Raw genomic sequence first — 23121 nt, forward strand, 5'->3', positions numbered from 1 at the left:
TCCTCTGGGTAGAGGAGCCACAGCGAAACCGCCAGAAAGGTCGAGGACAGGTGTGAAGATAGAAACCCCTGGTGGCTTCAGGTCTCCACTCTCCTGCTTACTCTCCGCCTAGTTTTGCGCCGGTCCCAAAGGGACCTAACTCTGGCTGCTTTATAACACCTTGCTATGTAACGTTGCGTGAGATGCCATGGTATACTCATCTTCCTTCCCCGTTTCTCCTTTTTAAAAGAATTCTTCTTCCAGGCAGGACTTCAGAGTATGTCTGAAGTTTTAAAAATTGGGATTCTAAACATTTTGGAATTGCATTAAACGTGTAAATTATTTTTATACTCCTGTAAGAACAGGCGCTCCTGTAAGAACACAGCGCAGTACTGAGAGCATGTGCTGGGTTCGAATCCAGTCTGACAATTTTCCAGCTACGTATGGGACCTTGGCCGAGGTGCCTAGATTCTCTGTACCTTAACTCCGTCCATCAAACGGGTGTGGTAATAATAGCGCCTGGCTGTCGGGAGGATGGAACGCGATGGTTGGACGTGTAAAGCAGCGAGGGACAAGCGTTGTGCAAAGGGTCCTCCACTACTAGCGGTGTTCAGAACGCCCCCTTCAGGCAGAGAGCAAGCGAGGTGCTCTCTGGGTGAACCTGTTCCAGGCCACCAGGTGTGACCGTGTCCTCGCGTGTAAATCCTGCACATTTCTTCAGTGCTTCCAGGGTACGTGACGGTGCTCTGTGGACCCGCTGCTGCCGAGGCTTTTTGTTCGGGTGTGTTCAGTGCATCGGAGCTGGGGGAGGGGGGCGGGAGGCTGCAGGGAAGGCGGACCCAGTGCTGGGAGCCGGGAGGCCGAAAAACGAAACTCGGCTGGGAAGGGAACCCGGAAATGGGTGCGAGAGCCCAGAGCTGCTGGAGAGAAACGAAACCGAAACCGAAAGCGGGAGAGGGGCGGAATGCCTGCGAGGCTGGGGAGCAGGGACGCGGGGCGCGGCGGCGGGGCGGCTGGGGAGGCAGACCCACCCCCTGCCCTCCCGCCGGGCGCAGAGCCCAGGTCGGGGCGCCGCGGGCAGCGGGGAGCGCGCGCGGACCGCGCGGGAGGGCAGCCGGCCGTGGACATGGACGTGTACCGCACCCCCGCCGCCGCGCTGGACAACCTGGTGGCCCGCAGACTGCAGCCGTCCGCCGAATTCGTGGGGGCTGCGCGGCGCGCCCTGGGCGCCCTGGGGACCTTCCTGCGTGAGCGCGGGGGCCGCGCCGCTGCCCAGCCTTGGAGGGTGCTGAAAATCGCCAAGGTAGGCGCCGCGCAGGGGGCAGGGGCAGGGGCAGGGGCAGGGGCGGGGGTGGGGGGAGAGCTCACCCGTAAACAGGAACAACCCATTGCCGCGGGCGATGTGGCCCCGGACGGTCTGTATCAGCACTTTCCATTATTTCTTTGACACTTTGGAGGCACGCTTGCGGTGCGCCAGCGCTGGTCTAAGTGCCCTGAAAATACACTGCACACCACAGCCCGGCCAAGTGGGTACTATTAACCGCACCCGACGCATGGGAAACTGAGGCACGGAGCGACGAAATGATGTGTCCGAAGCTTGTAAGAGGCTTGCAAGATTCAAAGCCAGGTCGTCCGATTCTTGCATCTGTGCTCTTAAGGCTGCCTCCATTCAGTCATTCATTCGTTCACTCGCTCACTCAGTCGTTTACCCAGTCCAAACAGACTCCAGTCCTCACACCGTGCCTGACCCTAAAGATGCAGAAACCCTAGTATTTCTCCAATAGCCACGGAGCCTAATTTACTGCGAAACCGCCCAATAACAATGAACATTGTCTCATTAAATGAGTCATCCCGCGGAATCCTCACATTCAACGAGGTAGGGATGATTACCCCTGTTTTACGTCTGGGGAAACTGGGACTGGGGGTGGGTGAGCCACTGCCCCGGGCCACGTTTTGTCATTTAAATGCCTTCCTGCTGCTGTGACCTCAGGATGCCCACAGGCTCAGGCAGGAGACCGGCATCAGCTTCTGTGTCCTCAGCACAAACTCAGGGGCTCTAGGGCTGCGAAGGAACTTGGCTGGGGTAGAGGGGACTTGGAGCTTCTCAGGGAAGGGATGGAGACACAGGGCAGGGGACGGCCCCAGAGCAGCTGGTGGTTTCCTGGGGCTGAGTCTTAGCTTGGGAGGTGGGAAAGAAGGAGAGGCTTGCAGCCTGGGAAACGTGGAGGCAGATTTCCGCCTTTGAGGTGGAAAGGACGAATTTCTTTGGAGCAATAGTTTAAGAGTCTCTAAAGCTCTGGCAATCTTCAGCTTTCTTGGAAAGCCTCGGACAGTTCTTGTGGTTGACTGTAGCTTATGGCCTTCGGATCATTCAAAGCTTTGAAGGAGGCAGTGGTAAGGTGGGTATAGGGCCATGAGCTACCTTTCCAGTCTTCCAATGCTGCTCCCTGCGGAAAAGACTCCTTGGAGAATGGCCAATTCCAGGGCTGGAATAATGTGCAAGATGAGCCTGGGGCTTCTAGTTGGACCAGAACGCAAAGAAGGGGTGGCTGACCTCTGTAGTCCTGTCAGAAGGACCGCCCTCTCCCCTCCCCCACCCCTGCCCAGGGCCAACAGGAAGGGGCTCTCCTGCCCCAGCTGTGACCACCAAAAATGTCTCCCGGTGGCGTGGCCAAAGGCTGAAATTTCTTTAAAAATCCCAGAAGGAGATGGGGCGGCCTGGGTGGCTCTGGTTAAGTGTCTCAGGTCATGATCTCACCGTTTGTGGGTTCAAGTCCCGCATCGGGCTCCGTGCTGACAGCTCAGAGCCTGGAGCCTGCTTTGGATCCTGTGTCTTCCCTCTCTCTCTGCCCCTCCCCTGCTCATGCTCTCTCTCTCTCTCTCAAAAATAAGTAAACATCAAACATTTTTCTAAAATAAAAACATACATGGAACACATGTGGCAACAGACTTCCTTAAAAACCCACTCTTCTTTTGTGTAGGTTTAGAAACGTGCACAATAAAAAAAGTATTTTTAAGGGAATTCATCGATGGGGAGGGGTGCAGGAAGAATGTAGGCTTGGAGCCCAGTCTTCTGAGCTGACCTCCCAGGTTCCAAGTACGGTGCCTTCTCTGAGTCAGGTGTCGGTGAGCAACCTCTCTGCACTTTCGTTTCCTCATCTCCTCGTTTGTAAAGTGGGAGCGGTAACAGTACCTTCCTCTCAGGCTTGTTAGGGAGCTTCCGTGAGATGATCAAGCGCAAAACAGGCAGGAAATGCTCGGTTTACAATATTCCTCCGTGCTCTGCCCTGTTCCCCCTTTGTTGGCACCCCCCCACCCCCACCCCCCCGCCATGTGAGGAGCTGGCAGTAAAAAAAAAAAAAAACCTGGGATGCCATTGGGATAATTCGCCATCCCAGCTCGGTGGGGGAGATGCCCTCTGGAAGGCTAATCTGGTTCTTGGCTTTTCCAGGCTGTGTTAACTCATTTCACAGCCCCGAGGCTCATGTAACCGCGTGTAACCACATCACAGGGACTGCCTGGAAGTGAGATTACAGGTGTCAGACATTTGACAGAGCTCCAGGCACAGGGTAGAGACTCTCATCATGGGCGTTTCCTTCACAGGTCCTTCGCTGACAGCTTTGCAGAAAGAAACACCCGTCAGAAAGGTCCCGGACATTCAGCAAGTCATATCATGGTTTTGAACTGATCCCAGGCAAAAGCCGAGAACATGTGTTCTGCAAAGCAGAATTTGTTTCACCAGCATTTTTAATTAAAGCGTTTGTTCAATGTTTGTTTATGTTTGAGAGGGAAAGAGAGGGGCGGAGGGGCAGAGAGAGAGGGAGACAGGGGATCCGAAGCAGGTTCTGTGCTGACAGCGGAGAGCCTGATGCGGGGCTTGAACCCACAAACCGTGAGATCATGACCTGAGCTGAAGTCGGACACTTAACCTACTGAACCACCTAGGCGCCCCTAAAAAAACTTTTTTTTTTTAAATTATAAATTAACAAAAGCTTTTTGAAGTTAGTGGCCAACACTTAGAGATATATGGATTTACAAATAAAACATGCCTTTCTTGAAAACTCAGGCCTGGCTTTCCTCGGCCTGCATTTCTGCATGGCTTCACATGCCAGGGGCTGTGTGCCCACCGTCTCCCCCCACAGCCCACGTGGTTCGCTCAGGTTGCCTACCAGCCCACTCGGTCACCAGAATCGAAGAGTGCAGAATTCTGAATTGTTTTTTGCTTCACAGGGAGGCTCCTCTGGCCGGGGCACAGCTCTGAGGGGTGGCTGTGATGCCGAACTTGTCCTCTTCCTCAACTGCTTCAAGAGCTACGAGGACCAGGGCGTTCGCCGTGCAGAGATCCTCCACGAGATGCGGGTCCTGCTAGAATCCTGGTGGCAGAAACCCATCCCCGGTCTGAGCTTTGAGTTTCCCGAGCAGGACGCGGCCAGGGTCCTACGGTTCCGACTGGCGTCCACGGACCTCGAAAACTGGATGGATGTCAGCCTGGTGCCCGCCTTCGACGCTCTGGGTGAGGGGTGCCTGACCCATTCCAGGGTCGGGGGCAAGATCCTTAGGAGTAGGACCAGGCTTCCAGTCCTAACCCTGCCACCAGCCTGCTGTGTGGCCTGGGCATCCCTCTCTGGGCTCTCGTCTCCTGACTACACACATTGAGCGTGGGCCAAGAAAGCCCGGTTCCTCCTGGATCTGCGGTCCTGGCATCTAGAAGCTTGGCCCTCCCTCAAGCAGCTGGGGAGACGTTCCTTCAGCCACTGCCGAGAACAGTGCTGCTCGGCCCTTCCAGAAATACCCCAGGGGGAAGGCACAGCCACCTGGCCTCAGGGGGCTTGGGGACAAGGCCAGCATTCTGCAAAATCTTGTATTTCATCTTAAAAGCATTAATATGATTTTTGCGCTCCCCTTGACAGTATATCCATGCTTGATTTATAATGTAGTATATATAATGTGCCCCTGTGCCCACGTAGCAATCCATCTTGCAGAGTGTTTGGAAAGACCATGTGCGTGAATACCTGTGATGAACTTGACACATGATGGGGCTGTACGAGTGCTTGCTGTCCTTCTTTCTATTATTATTATTATTATTATTATTACTATTTCCCATTATCCGTGTTCTTCTTATTAACCATGATGTCCTGGGAGACAGCTCTCTTGAACTTACCCAGGTTACGACGTCCTGACGGACAGCCACACTCTCCCACGCTCGGTACACGTATATTAATCACAATAGCTACTGCTTACTCAGTGCTCGACTCCAACAAGCACTTGACCTATTTCATCTCACTAATTCCTCGGAACAAACCTATGAGGTCTGTACTGTCTTGTCTTCCCTTTTCCTAAGAGGGGCACTGAGGCACAGAGATGGACGGTAACTCACCCAAAGCCGCACAGCAAGTAAGCGATGTCGGGGGAACCTGGGAAATTATGGAGCGCGTTTCCTTTGCCCAGGCCAGGCCCACAGGAAGCGGGGGCGGGAAAGGCCCACGCCGCAAAGGCGGCCAGCTTTAACTTCCAGTCCTGTGTCCGTCACTTGCCAGCTCTGTGACCGGGGGCAGAGCCCTGAATTTCTCTGTGCCTCAGTGTCCGCAGCTGTAAGATGAAGTGAAGGCAAGTTGCCTGGTGGGGTTTTGGTGGGGAGACGCGGCACTCGGTGTGAAACTTTAGTGTCGCAAGCATAAAAAACTATTATCACTGCCAAGGGCTCAGAATCCTTTGCCTTACGGTTCCCCCAGCACCGTGCCTTTCCCCTCTGGCACCAATTAAAGGTTTGTGCAGTGGCATCTTTGTTCTGCCTGAGGGAACCGCAGGGAGGGAAGAACTATCAGGTTCTAGGTACTCCTGATTCAGCTGGAAGCATCCTTCCTTTGGAGCCGGCTTGGAATGCAGCCGGGCCCTGGGGGCTGCCTGGCCATTTGGAAGGAAGGGGCTCTTCCTTCTGGTCTAGAGCTTTCCCCCCTGCCCCCTGAGAAGCTCCAGGCTCTCTTCCTCATCCTCCAGCCCCCCATGCTCGTGGATACCCGCCTCCACCAAACTGCCCTCCTCCCCGCCCCCGGCTCTCCATCCTGTGCCTCGGAACCCTTCCTGACGCGCAGCACTTCACTCCCGCAGGACAGCTCAGTTCCGATGTCAAACTCAAGCCCCAGATCTACTCCCGCCTCCTCGACAGCGGCTGCCAGGGGGGCGAGCACGCGGCCTGCTTCGCGGAGCTGCGGAGGAACTTCGTGAACGTTCGGCCGGCCAAGCTGAAGAGCCTGATCCTGCTGGTGAAGCACTGGTTCCGCCAGGTAAGGTGGCTTCGGAGGGTCCTCGCCCCAGGCCTAGGACTGTTGGAATTTGTGATTTCGCGATGGCGAGAATATTTTCTTATGTTCCGTGGCCACTCGTGTTTCTCTTTAGGGAGACATGCCTGTTCATATCATTGGTTTATTATTTTCTTCTGGGCTCGCTGTTTTCTCCTTGTTGGTTTGTTGGAGCTCTTTACATATTCTGGGTGCTAATTCTTACTGAGTTAACATAATGCAATCTGTTCTCCCAGGACGGGGCTGGGACTTCCGTTTTGTTCTTAGGTCTTTTGTCACGGAAAATGTCGGGATTTTAATGTAATCAGGTGTGTTCATCTTTTTCGTATGTGATTTGTACTTGGTGCATCTTGTGTAAGTAGGCTTTGCCTATCCTGACTTTTTTCTTAATTTTTTTTAATGTTTATTTATTTTTGAGAGAGAGACAGAGACAGAGCTTGAGCGGGGGAGGGGCAGAGAGAGAGAGGGAGACACAGAATCTGAAGCAGGCTCCAGGCTCTGAGCTGTCAGCACAGAGCCCGACGCGGGGCTCAAACTCACGAACCGCGAGATCGTGACCTGAGCCGAAGTCGGGCGCTTCACCGACTGAGCCACCCAGGCGCCCCTATCCTTTCTAAAATTCTTCTCCCATATTTCCTTCCAGAAGGTTCTAAAGTTTTCTTTGCGTGTGGGTTCAGGGCTTTGAACTCTCTGGAATATTTTATCTATGGTATGAAGTAACGCGGAGTTTGTACGCTTCCCGCCTCAGCCTCAGGAATGACCCCCACCCCCGAAACATTCATGTTTGTCGACAGACTGTTGTGTATTGAAGAAGGGGTGCCCAGCCTGTGCCTGGAGATGAGGGAACAGGCCCCCTCCCCCCCAAGATCTTTGGGCACACGGCTTGGTCTTTCTGGTGGACCACTCATCATAAAGCAAGTCTGGGGGGAGGAGATCCTGGATTCCAGATCTCGTTCAGCCAACGACTCGCTGTGTGGCCCTGGAAAGTTCTGCCATTCGCTCCTCTGGAGGATGAGCAGCAGCCTCGCACTGCCCACCCGCCGGCCTCTCTCTGACTGCTCCCCAATCCCAGAGGCTCGCATGGCATACGCCCGAGGCTTGGCCGAAGCCCCAGGAGCGAGGGCAGATGAGACGCGGCAGGTTGTTCCTGGAACGCGGCATCTCAGGCGTCTCAGGCTTCGCCTGCGTCCCGGTGGGCGGGCTCTGCACCCCCCAGACTGAGCGCTCCAGGGAAGTTCTCCAGGGAGCACTCTCTTTCCCCTCCCCTTCCCCTCTTACAGGTGTGCCAGGGGGAGGTGAGGAGGGAGGAGCTGCCTCCAGCCTATGCCCTGGAGCTGCTGACCATCTTCGCCTGGGAGCAGGGCTGTGGGAAGGAGGCCTTCAGCCTGGCCCAAGGCCTCCGCACCGTCCTGGGCCTGATCTGTCAGTATCAGCACCTGTGTGTTTTCTGGACCCTCAACTACGGCTTCGAGGACCCTGCGGTCAGGTGGTTCTTGCGGTACCAGCTCGAGAGACCCAGGTACCTCCCATCACCCCCCTGTCCCCACACTCCTGGGCTTGGGCCGCAGGAGATAATTAACAGTGATCAATGATCCAACAGGTCTCCTCTCCCGGAGGCCTGCGTGGGGGCCAAAGCCACACGCTGTGCGCTTACTAATTCAGTGGATTCAGCCCCAGAGGGAAATGACAGTCACTAGGGGGCATTTTTTTTAATTTTTTTTTTAACGTTTTATTTATTTTTGAGACAGAGAGAGACAGAGCATGAACAGGGGAGGGTCAGCGAGAGGGAGACACAGAATCTGAAACAGGCTCCAGGCTCTGAGCTGTCAGCACAGAGCCCGACGCGGGGCTCGAACTCACGGACCGTGAGATCATGACCTGAGCCGAAGTCCGCCGCTTAACGGACTGAGCCACCCAGGCGCCCCACTAGGGGGCGTTTTTAAAAAGATTTTTCTAGGGGCACCTGGGTGGCTCAGTCCGTTAAGCGACACCTTCGGCTCAGGTCATGATCTCTCCGTTTGTGAGCTGGAAACCCATGTCGCGGGCTCTGTGCGGACAGCTCGGAGCCTGGAGCCTGCTTGGGATTCTGTGTCTCCCCCTCTCTCTCTGTCCCTCCCCCTGCTAGCGCTCCCCCCCCAGCCCTCTCTCTCTCTCTCTCAAAAATAAGTAAACCTTTAAAAAAAAAAAGATTTTTGCGTGAACGTATTTTACACGTGAACATTTTATGCGACACGTAGCATACAGGTACCAAGGGCACATTTTGATGCCTTTCTATAAAGTGAACCCACCTGTGAAAAGACCACCAACGGTGGTGCGTTCTTACTGTTGCTTATTGCGTTCTGTTGCCGAGCAGAGTACTTGCATCGTGTGCATTTATCACAATATGCTTTCCGTCCTGTTCCTCATGGACGGTTTGGTGGTTTCCACTCCGGTTACCATGAGGCTGTTCAAAACAGCCTTGCACGCGCATTTCGGTGTGCCCGCACCGTTAGAGAGACACATGGGAATGAAACTGCTTGGTCGCGGGGGTAACTCTGAGTCCCTGGGGGTGGATCCTCCTGTCTGATGATTCTAATGTGCAGAGTGGAGGATCATGACTCTGATGTAATCTCCACGGCAGCCCCCCCCCTCCCAACGTAACTGAGGCTCAGAGAAGGTAAGTCATCCGCCCTAGGTCACAGCTGGAAAGGAGAAGAGCTGGAATTGGAGCCAGGCCTGCCCCTGGCAGGAGCCCTCGGAGCCCCTGATCCTGACCGTCTCGCTAACCAGAACCTTCTTGTCCCTCTGGATTTGCAGGCCCGTGATCCTGGACCCGGCTGACCCCACGTGGGACGTGGGGAACGGAGCAGCGTGGCACTGGGATCTACTGGCCCGAGAGGCAGAGTCTTGCTATGAGCACCCGTGTTTTCTGCAGGCGGCGGGGGGCGCTGTGCAGCCCTGGGAGGGGCCCGTGAGTGAGGGGCTCCCAGGATCCTTGTTACGCACCCAATTCGTGTACTCGGTGTTTCCTGAGCATCTGCTGTGTGCTGGGGCCCTGGGGTGTGGGACAGGCTTGAAAAGTGGGGGCTGCAGGCATGTAACACAACCTGATCACCAAGCTGAGCCTGCTTGGAGGAACCTTTCCGGTGGCGCTGTTATCATCTGCTTACCGCGCTGTGTCCGCCCGGCACCGGGGACCTTTTTATAATTTATCCCGTCTGGAAGGGCGCCTCTATCTAATCTGCACGAAGGCGCCTTAGGGGCTAGCGGTGACCCTCTCGCTTTCTCTCTCTGAGTCTCAGTCACCCTGACCGTACAATGGGAGGGGGGTGGCGAGAGAAGGGATGGAGAAGCCTCTTCGCTTGTAAGACGGCTCCTTCAACAAACTTCCAGGGCCTTCCACGTCCTGGGTGCTCAGGTTTGGACCACCCCATCCAGCGAGACTCTGCCCAGAGGGCCCCGGAGGAGAGCAGCAGTCTCGATGCCGTGGACCCAAGTGCAGGGAGCAGGCAGCCCTCACGCCCAGCTCCCGGCCCCTCAGGGACAGCCGGCACCACCCCCTGTACTCTGGGGACGGCCTTGGATCTGTCTCGCATCAGCACCAAGGACCTAGACCGCTTCATCCAGGACCACCTGAAACCGAACCCCCAGTTCCAGAAGCAGGTCAGCAAGGCCATCGATGTCATCCTGCATTGCCTCTGCGAGAAGCGTTTCTACAGGGCGTCCACAGTCAGCAAGGTAAGTCGGTGGGTGGGGACACCGATGGGACCCTCCTGGGGCACCACAGCGAGGAGGGGGTGGGGCCACAGCGCGGCTGAGGGCGGGCAGGGCAAGTGGGCATCCGTGGAGGGGTAGTGTGCTGGCCGGAGGTATGTATTTAAGTACCAGCTTTTTGGGGGGGATCTTTTTTAATGATAGTTTTTTAAACCACTAACAGAGCACGTCTCCTCTCTGCTCAAAACCCTCCCCGGGTTCACAGAGCACAGTGGCTTCGAGGCCCATAGAATCTGGCCCTGGTCTTTCTCGGAACTTCACTTACTCCACACTGGCCTCCTGGCTGCTTCTTGAACTCACCAGCCAGAGTCCGCACTGGCTGGTTTCTCTTTCTGGAATCCCTCACCACCCCACCCCCCCGCCCCATCCACTTGGCTTCCCCCACTCTCCTTTAAGTCTAGGGTCCCAGCCCTCTAGAGTCTCACGGAGGCCTGATTGCTCAGTTCACAACTGCAACCTCCCTTCCACAGCCCTACCCCGTCCCCTTACTGCCTTATTTGCCTGCACACAGCCCTTAGCGCTTCTGGGAGCTGTTGTTTGCGGACTGTCCCTCCCTCCTCTCCCCCTGCTAGAATGTAAGTTCCAGGAGAACGGGTAACTTTTATGTACTCCCATACCTTGCCACATGTGAGTGCCCTATAAACGGATGGATGGATGGAAGCAGGCCAGCAGAGCACATCCACAGGCCCCATTTGGCCCCGGGACCTCAACGTGCCATGTGTGGTCCAGATGGGCAGTCAATAGGTGCTGCGGATGTTCGACTAAAATCATTAATCCCTGCCCCCTTCACCGCACCCCCTGTTTTCTGTTGCTACATGTTGGTCTGACTTTGCGCAGGCCCCGAGGGTCAGAAGGCAGGTGCAGGCGGACATAATCTGACTCTGCCAGGCTTCTAAGAGTCAGAGGTCGCGGGGCTTGTGCAGCCCGCCTCTGTCACGGTGTCCCCAGACCCGACACCAGCGACAGAGTAGTGTTGGGACTGCAGTGGGGGTACAGCGGGTGGGGTCATAGTGTGACTCCTGAGCTCAGGGACAGTCACAGGTCTCAGATGGCCCATCCTCTGCAGGGGGGCTCATTTGGCCGGGGCACGGACCTGAGGGGCTACGGTGATGCCGAACTCGTCGTCTTCCTCAACTGCTTCGAGGACTACGGGGACCAAAGGGCCCGCCGCCTGGAGATCCTTGATGAGATGCGGGCACAGTTGGAATCCTGGTGGCAAGACCCAGTCCCCGGCCTGAGCCTCCGTTTTCCTGAGCAGACCGTGCCCGAGGCTTTACAGTTCCAGCTGGTGTCCCGGGCCCCAGGAAGCTGGATGGACGTGAGCCTGCTGCCCGTCTTTGATGCCGCGGGTGAGGGCTGCCTCCAGCCTGTGCCTTGGAGACCAATTCCCTCGCCCGCTCTGCTACACAGCTTGCCTAGGGTCGAGATCACCCACCTTGCGGAGTTATTGGGTGGATGAGCGAAAATTACTGAAAAGCACCCAGGATGTATTTGGTGCTTAAAAAAAAAAAAAAAAAAAAAAAAGTCCTGATTGCTATTCCATGTCGTAGACTGTGCATTATGGGTTGCAGTGCTATGCTATGCAATTAACGTTAAAATATTAATAAAGGCTGGGGGGTGGCTGGGTGGGGACATGCTGCTGTCTTCGTTAGAGCTAGGCACTCAGAGTACTTCCCGTTTCGCAGGGCAGCTCTGTGCGGGCGCCAGACCTGAGCCCCAGATCTACTCCAGCCTCCTCGACAGCGGCGGCCAGGGGGGCAAGCACGTGGCCTGCTTCGCAGAGCTGAGGAGGAACTTCGTGAACACTCGGCCACCCAAGCTGAAGAACCTGATCCTGCTCGTGAAGCACTGGTATTACCAGGTGAGGCCTCCATACCCGCCTCCCTCCTCCCAGGAAGTAGCTGCTGTCATGGCAACTGCCTCCGCCAACCAGCGCCTCCCCCAGGCAGCCATCTCCCTTCCTTCACTTCTTATTGGCCATCCCAAGTAGAAGGTCCACCTCCTCCATCCTCCATTTCCGGTACAGACCGGAAGTCGCTGGCTGAAAGAAAATCTCTTTGTCCGTCAAGCTCCGAATGCCCGTTTCTTGTAGTTGGGGTTCACCATCCACCTCTAGCTCATCTGTTTCCCTTCGCTCCCCACGCTGCTAATGGGTTCCCTGTTCTTGCCCACCCCCGAGCCCTAGCTTATGCTGTTCCACCATCACTGTCTTGTGTGCAAGATGTACTAAATAAACCCCGAGCTTCCTCCAGAGCTCCCTCACCAAAAACACTCATCTGAATGCACTCGCATTCGTGTACTCATTCAGCAAACATCTACTGAGCACCCACTGCCACTAACGTCACGATTGTGCCAGATGTTGGGATACCAAGCTGAATATATCGCAGCCCCCATTCCTGTACAACCGTCCCGTACACCCTTGATGGAGAGACTCTGGGCAAAGATCAAGTCTGAGATTCTTAGCCTCGCTGTGTGACCTTGGACAAGTCACTACCCACGCCCGTTCCCAGACCGCTGTGTGTCCACCTGTGAAATAAAAAGGGTTTCATTTTGTCCCGTAAAATGAAAAGGGCTTTATTTTTTATATTCCCCTCCCTCTCCAAGTACATAGGGCCATGCTTGGCACATCTTGGGTGCTCAACTCCACTCATTCTTTGATTGGCCTTGGGTGACCTAGGTCGCAGCTCGGAACAGAGGACGGCAGCCAGCCTGTGCCTCCCTGCCCCCAGTCTATGCCCTGGAGCTCCTGACCATCTTCGCCTGGGAGCAGGGCTGCAGGAACGATTCTTTCAACACGGCTGAAGGCCTCAAGACGGTCCTAGGGCTCGTCCAGCAGCACCAGCAGCTTTGTGTCTACTGGACGGTCAACTACAGCTTTGAGGACCCAGCTATCAGAACATACCTTCTTGGCCAGCTTCAGAAACCCAGGTGCAGACCCACGATGCACTGCATCATCCTTTCTCCTCCCCCCCCCCCCCCCCCCGGAGTCACTGCATCCAGGAGGGATCCAGGCTGGGATCTGGGTGCCCCAACCCCACTCCTCGCTCTGGACTCTTTGCTGAAGAAGCATGGACACAGGGAGCCCCCAAAGAAGCCAGAGCCAGGATCATTAACACAATAAAATATCATTTCTGAAATGAAGGGCTCACCCAATACCTGACTGAGGCAGCCAGGTGGGAAGCCTACTGTGCTTGGGACAGACTGGGCCAGCCCTAAGGTCCTGACACTCTTCTCCTTCTCCCCAGCCCCCACACCCTTTCCCGGTCCCTCCCACCCCCCTGCTCTTCACTGATTCCCACCTTCCCCACCTGCCTGCCCATCCACTCTGCCCCCCAGGCCCCTGCTCCTGGATCCTGCTGACCCCACCTGGAATGTGGGCCAGGGCAGCTGGGAGCTGTTGGCCCAAGAAGCAGCAGCTCTGGAGACACAGGCCTGCCTTAGGAATAGACAGGGGGTGTCTGTGCAGCCCTGGGATGTGATGGTAAGAGGGGAGCCCCTGGGGCGGCGGATGCCGTTGGTGCCCCTTCCAGACCCCCTTTCCCTGCCGGTGTGCGCATTCCCCGGCTGCCAGGAGTGTGTGTTTCTGCCGGCTTACAGCTGAGACGTTTGCTGTTCTGTCCCAGCCAGCGCTTCAGTGACACGGGGGACAAAAAGCCCACCCTCGTTTTTAAGGCGAGACCGGCTCTGTGATGCAATTCCGAGTCCAGAGTTCCCCGTGGGATCGAGAGAAAGCTTTCTCGAGCTGGAGCCTTGCTTAGCTCCCCCTCCTGCTTCCCTCACTCCCCTTTTCCTGCAAGCACTGCCCCCCGTTAACCCACGCACGAGAACCCCCATCGCAGGCCCTGCTTCTAGGGGACCCCCGCTTAAGGCGATAGCCAGCCCCCGAAGGGACATGAGTTTATTGCCCTTGCTTTGGTCAGCCGGATCTCGTAACCAGGGCTTGATACTCACGACAATCCAGTGAGGCACGGGCCTTGTTATTGCCCCCATTGAAAGATGGTGAAACCAAGGCTGCGTGGTGGCGGTGGAACCAGTCTGATGCTCCCACACGGACCTGCCAACCAGCTGAGAAAGAAAAGGGCTGTGGGAGGTAGCGGGAGTCTCATCCTCATAGACTGGCAAGAGGCGGGGCCTGTGCGCTCCTAGGGAATCCTGGCTCGAGCCGGCGCTACCTGGATTCTTTCTGTAGCCTGCTCTCCTTTACCAAACACCAGCTGGGGACCTTGACAAGTTCATCAGTGAATTTCTCCAGCCCAGCCGCCAGTTCTTGGCTCAGGTGAACAAGGCCGTCAACGCCATCTGCTCATTCCTGAGGGAAAACTGCTTCCGGAGTTCTCCCATCAAAGTGCTCAAGGTGGTCAAGGTAAGTCCCCAGAGGGCCGTGGGCAAGGAGGGCCCTGCAGGCTGGGGATCTCTCCCAGGCCAGGGCCAGGCCTGACCCGCCTCTGTGGTCCTTACAACAATCGGCACAAGGCCAAACACAGAAGGGAAACCAAAACGCCGTTGTTGCAGGTGGGTGGCGGCGGGAGGGCTCAGAGGCGTCCGACAAATCTCTTCTGCTCGCTTGTGACAGCCAACTCAAAAGGAGGAACGAAGGGAGTATATTGGCTGATGTAAATGGAAAGCCCTGGAGTAGATCCGCCATCAGGTACAGCTAGATCCAGGAGCCCATGCGGGGTCATCAGGACTCAGCTTTTCATCCCAGCTCTTGGCTCTGCTGTCTTCTGTTTCGGACGAGCCCTTTCCATGTGATGGTTCTTAGCATCTCTAAGCTTCCAGAAAGGGGGATTCTTTTTTCTCAAAATTCAAATAAGTCTTGGAATTGAGTCTTATTGTCCTGACTCGGGTTATAGACCCCTCCCCAAACTCATCACTGGGGCTAGGGAGACACCATGCTCTGACTGGCCAAGCCTGGTTCATATTATTGAGTCAGTCCCACGTGGACCTGAATTGTGGGGGAGGAGCGATTCCCCCAAAGAAAACCAGGGTGCTGGTCTTAGAAGTAGAAGGGATGCTGGGGGTGTATAAAAAGTCACATTATCCACTGCACCAGATACAACCTCAGTCCACAACTGAAGTCACAAGTGAGACCCAGGTTAGCTCTGGAAGATTATCAGCATAGAATCAGCCAATGAAAAGTCCCAGGCCTGATGATTTGCTGTGTGGCCCCAGGCAAATACCTTCCCCTCTCTGATCCTTACCTTCTTTACCCATAACGCTTAAAGATGATAACCTGGCTCACTGGTTGTCAACCGTGGCTTCACTTAGAATCACGAGGTGACTTTTAAAAATTAGACTGATGCCCTGTCCCCCTCCCAGGCCAATGAAATCACAGTCACAGGGGCATAGGAGCCATACGTACATCAGTCAGTTTTTAAAGCTCTCCTGGTACAAGCAGGCTTGAAAACCACAGGTCAAAAAAATAAACAAATAAATCTCTCAAATCCCTCCCGGCCCCCAAACTTGATGGAATGAGACCGTTTGCATTTGTTGAAGGGTTTAAACTTAACATCTTGCACATTGCTTTTTCTTGCAACCATACTACGTCTTAACCGCATATTAAAGAGGTAAGACAGAGAGGTTAGGTGACTTGCCCAAGGTCACACAGCAAGTTCCTGACCCACAGGCTCCAGCAGGAGGACGTCATGCAGTCCTGCAAGGGTCAAGCCGCCTCCGTGTCCTCCCCAGGGTGGCTCTTTAGCCAAAGGCACAGCTCTGCGAGGCCGCTCAGATGCCGATATAGTGGTGTTCCTCAGCTGCTTCGGCCAGTTCACCGAACAAGGGAACAAGCGGGCTGAGATCATCTCAGAGATCCGAGCCCAGCTGGAGGCATGTCAGCAGGAGATGCAGTTCGAGGTGAAGTTCGAGATCCCCAAGTGGGAGAATCCCCGCGTTTTGAGCTTCTCTCTGATGTCCCGGACGATGCTGGATCAGAGCGTGGACTTTGACGTGCTGCCAGCCTTTAACGCCTTAGGTGAGGTACCCAAGCGTACTCCTGAGAAGGGGAAAAGCAGAGGCAGGGCTGCCAGGGACAGCAGTCGAGGTTGTGCACTGCACAACCAGAGCACACATGTTCACAGGGCAGGCATTGTACACATGTGTGTTTCTCACCACTTTCCTGCAAGGTGTCTGGAGAAGAGGACACGTTTTTCCAATTCATACAACAGTTCTATGCGATCTAACAGTGGCCCTGGGCTGGGCCCTAGTCTCAGCATGACAGATGACCTTGAGCCAGGGAATTCCCTGCCTTGAGCCGCAGTGTCTTCCCCTGACACTGTATTCGAGTGTCTCCGTGCACTCCCAGCTTCGAGGATTTGTGTGCTACCTTCTCCACCTTCCACAGACCCGGAGGATCCGTTCGCTCAACACATGCAGCGAGTACGTGTCCAGCATGCTCCGTGGCACCAAGGGTACATCCCTGCACAAAACAAACACAAATCCTTTCCATCTATTCGGTTCTGAGCTTGCACTGGAAAGTTTGCAGAGCGAGGACGTCCCGAGTTCGCAGAGCGAGGACGTCCCGTGTATTGGAATGTACTTGGCTCCTGAGGTTTGGGAAACGAGTAACAAGGGAGGGACTCATCCAGAAATGTGTCTGAATCTACACAGTTCCTCAGTTCGGAAAGCAGGAACGCTTGAATGTCAAGGAATGCCTTTAAGGGCGGTGAAGCCGGAGAGTGATACGGTCCTGTTCCTTGCAGGAGGCTCTGCCTTTGTTAGAGAGGGCTGAACAAGTGTCCCGGAGCCGCTGAAGATGTGTCAGCTCCCAGCTGAGACTTCTTGCTGACAGCCAACCGGAGGGGTTGAAAGGGGGCAGGAAGGGCCGCGAGATTCTCACCGGGGATTTAAGGCTGGGTCACGCCACGTCTGTGTTCCGTCTAAGATCCCCTGTGCTCCCTCCCCGCCGCCGTGGGTCCAGACCCCCGGCGAGGGAGGTGCCCAAGTAGGAGATCCTGGAAGGCCTGTCTCAGTTGGCCCCAGGGGGGTTCTGGGAAACGAGCCGACGGTGGCCTCCTCCCTGTCTCCAGGCCAGCTGAGCTCCGGCAGGAGGCCCACGTCTCAAGTCTACGTCGACCTCATCCACAGCTACAACAACGCGGGCGAGTACTCCACCTGTTTCACGGAGCTGCAGAGGGACTTCATCGTCTCTCGCCCCACCAAGCTGAAGAGTCTGATCCGATTGGTCAAGCACTGGTACCGGCAGGTTCGGCCACGAGGACGGGGCCATCCCCCCACCCCCCGCCCGGGCCCCGGAGCGCTGTCCTGGGAGGAGGCGGGGCGCGACCCTGGGTTGGCCGAGCGGCCGGAGAGAGATTTCGTAGCTGTGGGACCTTGGTTTGCTTATCGGTGAACTGGGGCTGGTGCCGCCACATCGCAGCATTTGAGGGCACAGTGCGTGGCCGGGCATCTGACGCATGGAAGTGCCCGGTAAAGGTTTGGGGTGGTCTTGCCAGCTCTGGAAGGTCCCTCCTGTGCCTCTTCATTGCCAGTGTCAACCCACACTTTCCCTTTATTCCCCAGTGCAACAAGATGCCCAAGGGGAAAGGCTCCCTGCCCCCCCAGCACGGGCTAGAGCTCCTGACGGTGCATGCCTGGGAGCAGGGCGGCCGGGACCCCCAGTTCAACATGGCGCAAGGCTTCCGCACCGTCCTGGAGCTGGTCAGCCGGTACCGTGAGCTCTGTGTCTACTGGACCGTCAACTACGACAACCGGGACAAGACTGTCGGGGACTTCCTGAGCCAGCAGCTTCAGAAGCCCAGGTTCTGGCCCACCCTCAGTGTTGCAGTGTCTCAGATCTGGGGTCCCTCGCCCTTCCCACTTCCGCAGGGCACAGAGCAGGGACGGCAAACTCCTCTTCCTGGAACGGAGCTCCTTTCTAACAGGGACAGCCTTAGCACCTGAGGGACAGGCACTCCGTTTCCTGGTCCCCTGGTTGCCAGGTGAAATGTAAGACTGCAAGTCAAGTTTGAATTTCAGAAAAAGAATGAGTGACTTTTTAGTATGTGTGTGCCCCACGTGGTCCTTGGGACATACTGATGGTTTTCCAGAGCTCAAATTTCACTGGGCATCCTCTGTTTATATTTGTTAAATGTGCCAACCTTACCTGGGAACCCACCAGGTAACAGGAGCAGGTCTGCTTCTTTGGGATTTTGCCTCCCTCTGAAATGGTGCAAAGATAACAGAGACGCTTGCACAAATTCACGATGCATCTCCAGCCAGTGGGTGATGGCAACTTAGAACAATGTGCTGAAAAAGACTCTGACGTGGTGACATCTGCCACAGATGTAGGAAGGGAGAGTGGTAGAACGAGTCCCGAGATTAATTAACAATGCCCACTACATGCTGAAGGGGTAAGAGCGGCCCAAACGAACATGGTGGTTGATTAGTAATGTCTGCCCGGGACACAGAAGGGAGAAGTGGCCCGTGCAGAGTGTTGGGTGGTGGAGGAGAATAGTCCAACCGGTCCCACAGAAGGGCACCCAGATGTTGCCAGGGGTCGGACTGACCCTGATGGGAATTGCAGGCCCATCATCCTGGATCCAGCTGACCCGACGGGCAACCTGGGCCACAATGCCCGCTGGGACCTGCTGGCCGAGGAAGCTGTGGCCTGCATGTCTGCCCTGTGCTGCATGGGCAGGGACGGCACCCCCATCCAGCCATGGCCAGCGAAGGTAAGAGAGCTGTATGACGCAGCAGGGCGCACCCTGCCCTGGGGACAGTGTGCTCAGGGGAGGGGCCTGACTCCTGCCAAAGGGGCCCCCGTGCCTCCACGTCCCGGCTGTCCCTTGGTCTCTGCTTCTCCAGGAAGGTTAGGACAAACCAACTTCTTCTGTCACCTTCCGCCAGGCTGCCGTGTGAAGGCCGGAATTTGTACCAGATGGAGGGATGGACACCAGCCGTTGGCGTGGAGAGACTTCGGGTCACCTACCAGATGTGTGTGTGCGTGTGTGTGTGTGCTTGTGAGAGACAGAGAGACCTCAATTCAGTGAATCTACTCCTCCTCTGTCCAGCCTCCCGACTCCTATCCCTGCCTTCCCACTCTCTGCCCTCCTCCTGCTCTGCGTACCCGGCCCAGCCGAGTTTTATCAAATACCCCCTTGCATCAGACAGGTACTGGCCACCACAAGGCTTCCCTGCTCCCCTGCCTCCTGCGGCCGCGCACCAGACTCGGTGGGCTGGCAGCGGCCTGTCGCCGCCATGACTCCACTCTCAGACAGCCACTGTCGCGTACCACACTGCGTCCCGCCCCTGCCGAGAACGTCCTCCTCCTTCCTGCCTTCTCTGCCCATCCGCACCGGTTCACATCTTCTGCTGAAGCCCATCCCTGTCCGCCCAGTGGCCTCTCCTCCTTCCCCAGCCCAGCGGCTTTCTCAGAGATGGCAGTCTTCATGCCATTTGTCAGCCACAGGCCATTGGCAGTGGCCGCCTGGAGTCCTGGGTTCTGGAGGATTCTAAAGAACGGATGCATACCTGGGAAGAGTGATGTAATCAACTAGTGATGTCTGCCATGGATGTGGTAGGGGAACGTGGTGGCACGAGTCTGTGATTGATTAGCGATGTCTGGCCCCAAGTCAGGAATATGGGCTCACAGGCTAACGGTGTTATTGAGCAGCTCTCTGAGCTCGGCCACCGGCAGGAAGAGCCTGCCCGGATGGGCCGGTCTTGTCTGCCACAGTCGGAAGGCGTGGGGACGTGTGTACCATGCAGTCCCTCTCATGGGACCCCTGACTGAATGCCTTTTCGCTGGAGCCTTGTTTTCTACCTCCTTCGCACATCTTGAGACCACGGCCTGTTTGCCTTCTTCAATTTTTTTCTGGGCTCCTGTCTTCTCTCCTGATGTGCTGGAACATCGCCGGTGGGATTCTCCATCCCCAGAGCGAGCCAGTGCCCAAACAACAGTGCTCAGCCTGCTTCCCTCCGCCCTCCAGGGCAAATCCACCGTGTGATTTGCAGGAGGGGCTCCTGCCCTCCAGGCCGACAGCTGTGTCCCTCTTAGTCAAGGCTCAGCACAGAAAACAGGAAGTAGTCCAGGAATCGTTAGCAGGAAGGGATCCCATCCAAAGTCCCTGGACAGTCAGGAGGAGCGGAAGGCAAGGACCGTGGTGGGACTGGTGGTCTGAAGGTTAGACCCCCGTGGCTGAATCCGAGGTCAGGAAGCTGCCCCTGCCTGTCACCAGGCCACTGCCTCACACCCACCTAGCCGGGGCTGGGCCCGGGATATGGGCTCCAGCAGCCACGGGTGTCGCTCGGGACTTGCCAGGCACCAGCTCTTCAGGAAGATGCCTTCTGTCTCCCTCCTGGAGCACAGTCGAAATTACGGCCAAAAGTCTGGCGACAGGGCCATCGGAAGCGAATGGTTCACCTCCCACTCCTTGCAGCACAGGGAAGGAGGGATGCCCAGGGCTGACCGCCCGCGTCCGGGTCGGCATCCCCAGCAGATGCGCTATGAACTGCGAATGTCTGTTGGGCGGGTGAGGGGGTGGGCCATCCCAGAGGGAGGACCAGGAGGAGACAGAGGGGAAGGAGCCACCAGGCATCCCCTCCCTGCCCCCCCTGAGTGTCTCAGATGGCCTGACTCTCCGTGGCCCACGGCCTACTGCCGATCGGGCTCTGAGTCCGTTCGGGCTGCTGTAACAAAGCACCACAGACCGGGTGGCTCATCAACAACGTATTTCCGGCAGCTCTGGAGGCTGGAAGTCAGCATGGTCGGGTTCTGGGAAGAGCCCCTTCCAGGCTGCAAACTTCTTGTGTCCTCACATGGCAGAGAGCCGGCCAGCTCTCTGGACTCTTCTAACAAGGGCACTGATCCCATTCGTGAGGGCTCCCCCTCGAGACCTCACCACCTCCCACAGACCCCCACCTTCTCATACCATCCCATCGGGACTGGGGTTTCAACATAGGAACCGGGGGGACATACACCCTGGCGGGGATGCAGACCGGGGGTGGGGAAGAGCCTTGCCCTGTCCATGCCATTCTTAGAAAGTGCCAGAGAGCAGGCCCTCTGCTCCGCCTGGGGCCACAGCGGCCGAGGCTCAGGGGCAGAGCCCCCGGATTCCGGGGCCGCGTGGGTGCCCCCCTTCCCTGTGCCACTCGCTCTGTCGGCTGGACTGCTACCGAGGGCACGTGGTGTTGATAAAGCCTTCTTAAACTCACTTCACTGACTGTGAAGCCGGGGCTGGGGTTCGCAGGACCCCAAGGTACACCTTTTGCGTTGGTGCGGTTCCAGGGGCTCAGAGCTGACACCGGTGGGCAGCAGGGACCCGTCCCACCACGTGTCCAGCAGCAGGTGGGGACCTGGCCTGGGCGTCGCAAGCTGGTGGTTCTTGGCCCAGGTGGGGCCAGCAGCAGGGTCTCAATTCGATAACTCCCATCGTCACGACGCGGACTCTATGCACCCCACACCCCCCAAAATGGCTCTTGAATTAGGATAATTGTGAGATGGTGAGAAATGGGGTAGCTCCAGTAGGTTGGAGGTGAGAAGGACCTGTCACCTGGTCCGGGCTGACCTGAGGGGCGCGGGGGGGGGGGGGGGGCGCAGATTTATTCTATTCTGGCTCCTGAGTCCTTGACAATGGCCACTCTGGTATTGGCCTCATAGCCCCGCTGTCCCGTTTGAGGGCTTCCCGATCTAGCCACACCCTTAATAGGTGGCGATTTTAAGTTGATTTCTTACCTGTAATGACCCTAAGGATGTAAGGGTTAAATTGTGGTGTCGGGCTAACCTATAGCTTGAGAAAGAACAGCTTTGTTTTGACCTGAAGGTTAAGAGAGAGCCGCCTTGCTTTACTCTTGTAAATTAGGCCTCACCAATTAAGGAAACAAAAGTTCAAAGGAAAGAGCCTCAGAGGCAGGGTCAAGGAGGGTCAGAAAGTCTAGAATAATCACCCCATCTGGGACTCTGGGAACTGTTTCTTTGTTCTGTTCCCAGGTGATTAAAACGATGTGGTCGGCTATAAAAACGCTGTACCCCGGCTGTTCGAGGCCGCACTCTGATCAAGAGTGCTGGTCCCGATCGGTCGGCCTTGCCTCTCGTTGCAATAAACCTTGTGGGGACCGTCACCGGTGCCCGTCGCATTCTGTTTCGGGAGTCGTGTGGATGCAACAAGGGTAACCACAAAAATGTCCACGTGCACTTTTCCCTGGAAGAGACAAATTGATACTAAAGTTCTATGGACACACGTGTGTGCAAGAAAAGCTTGGAAAATGCAGAAAAACAAGAGCTCGGAGGAGGGATTAGCCCCAACCAACATCAGAACTTACTAGGATGGGACGCCTGGCTGGCTGAGTCAGTTAAGCATCTGACTTCAGCTCAGGTCATGACCTCACGGGTTCCTGAGTTCCAGCCCTGCATGGGGCACTCGGCGGTAGGCTGTCTGTCGCAATGAGCCCGCTTCTGAACCTCTGTCCCCCTCTCTCTCTCTGCCCCTCCCCCGCTCATGCTCTGTCTTTCAAAATAAATAAACGTTAAAAAAAAAATTTAAAAATCTGAATATAAGAATCTATTCATTATATGTGCTATAAGAAATGATAGCATTGGGGCGCCTGGGTGGTGCAGTCGGTTGAGCGTCCGACTTCAGCTCAGGTCACGATCTCGCGGTCCGTGAGTTCGAGCCCCGCGTCGGGCTCTGGGCTGATGGCTCGGAGCCTGGAGCCTGTTTCTGATTCTGTGTCTCCCTCTCTCTCTGCCCCTCCCCCGTTCATGCTCTGTCTCTCTCTGTCCCAAAAATAAATAAACGTTGAAAAAGAAAAAAAATTAAAAAAAAAAAAAAAGAAATGATAGCATTATATCAATGTGAAAATTCTAAATCACGTTATCGCTCTGTGTTTATGTAACAAGACATCCGTGTTCTTAGAGGATACATATTGGAGTATTTAAGAGGAAAGGGGTCTGGGTGGTTAGGTCATGTCCAAATAGGATCATCAGTTCTAACAAATGCTCCAGTCTTGGAGGCAGGGGTGGGGGAGGGGAATGTTGCTAGTGGGGGAGGCTGTGCATGGGAGGGCAGGGGGTATCTGGGAAATCTCTGGGCTTTCTGCTTAATTCTGCTTTAAAATATAAAGTCTATTTTAAAAAAAAAAGGAGTAAAGG

General features: G+C 55.9%; 1 protein-coding gene across 3 annotated transcripts; it reads left to right on the top strand.

The window, feature by feature from the left end:
• The first annotated feature begins 911 nt into the window (after positions 1-911).
• On the top strand, positions 912-22510 carry OAS3 (2'-5'-oligoadenylate synthetase 3). Of its 3 annotated transcripts, none has more exons than XM_045041127.1 (16): positions 912-1282; positions 4210-4492; positions 6088-6263; positions 7559-7797; positions 9075-9228; positions 9651-9995; positions 11080-11380; positions 11717-11892; positions 12709-12959; positions 13368-13512; positions 14221-14394; positions 15720-16005; positions 17060-17235; positions 17553-17791; positions 18556-18703; positions 18879-22510. In XM_045041127.1, the coding sequence occupies exons 1-16, from the start codon at positions 944-946 to the stop codon at positions 18888-18890; spliced, it is 3444 nt and encodes a 1147-aa protein (XP_044897062.1). In that variant the 5' UTR covers positions 912-943; the 3' UTR covers positions 18891-22510. The 3 variants fall into 3 exon arrangements, with proteins under 3 accessions (XP_044897062.1, XP_044897063.1, XP_044897064.1); XM_045041128.1 differs by having other exon boundaries at positions 11098-11380; XM_045041129.1 differs by lacking the exon at positions 912-1282 and having other exon boundaries at positions 4309-4492; positions 6093-6263.
• The last annotated feature ends 611 nt before the right edge of the window (positions 22511-23121 follow it).

The sequence above is a fragment of the Felis catus genome, chromosome D3 (genome assembly GCF_018350175.1).
Source record: "Felis catus isolate Fca126 chromosome D3, F.catus_Fca126_mat1.0, whole genome shotgun sequence".
Classification (NCBI taxonomy): domain Eukaryota; kingdom Metazoa; phylum Chordata; class Mammalia; order Carnivora; family Felidae; genus Felis; species Felis catus.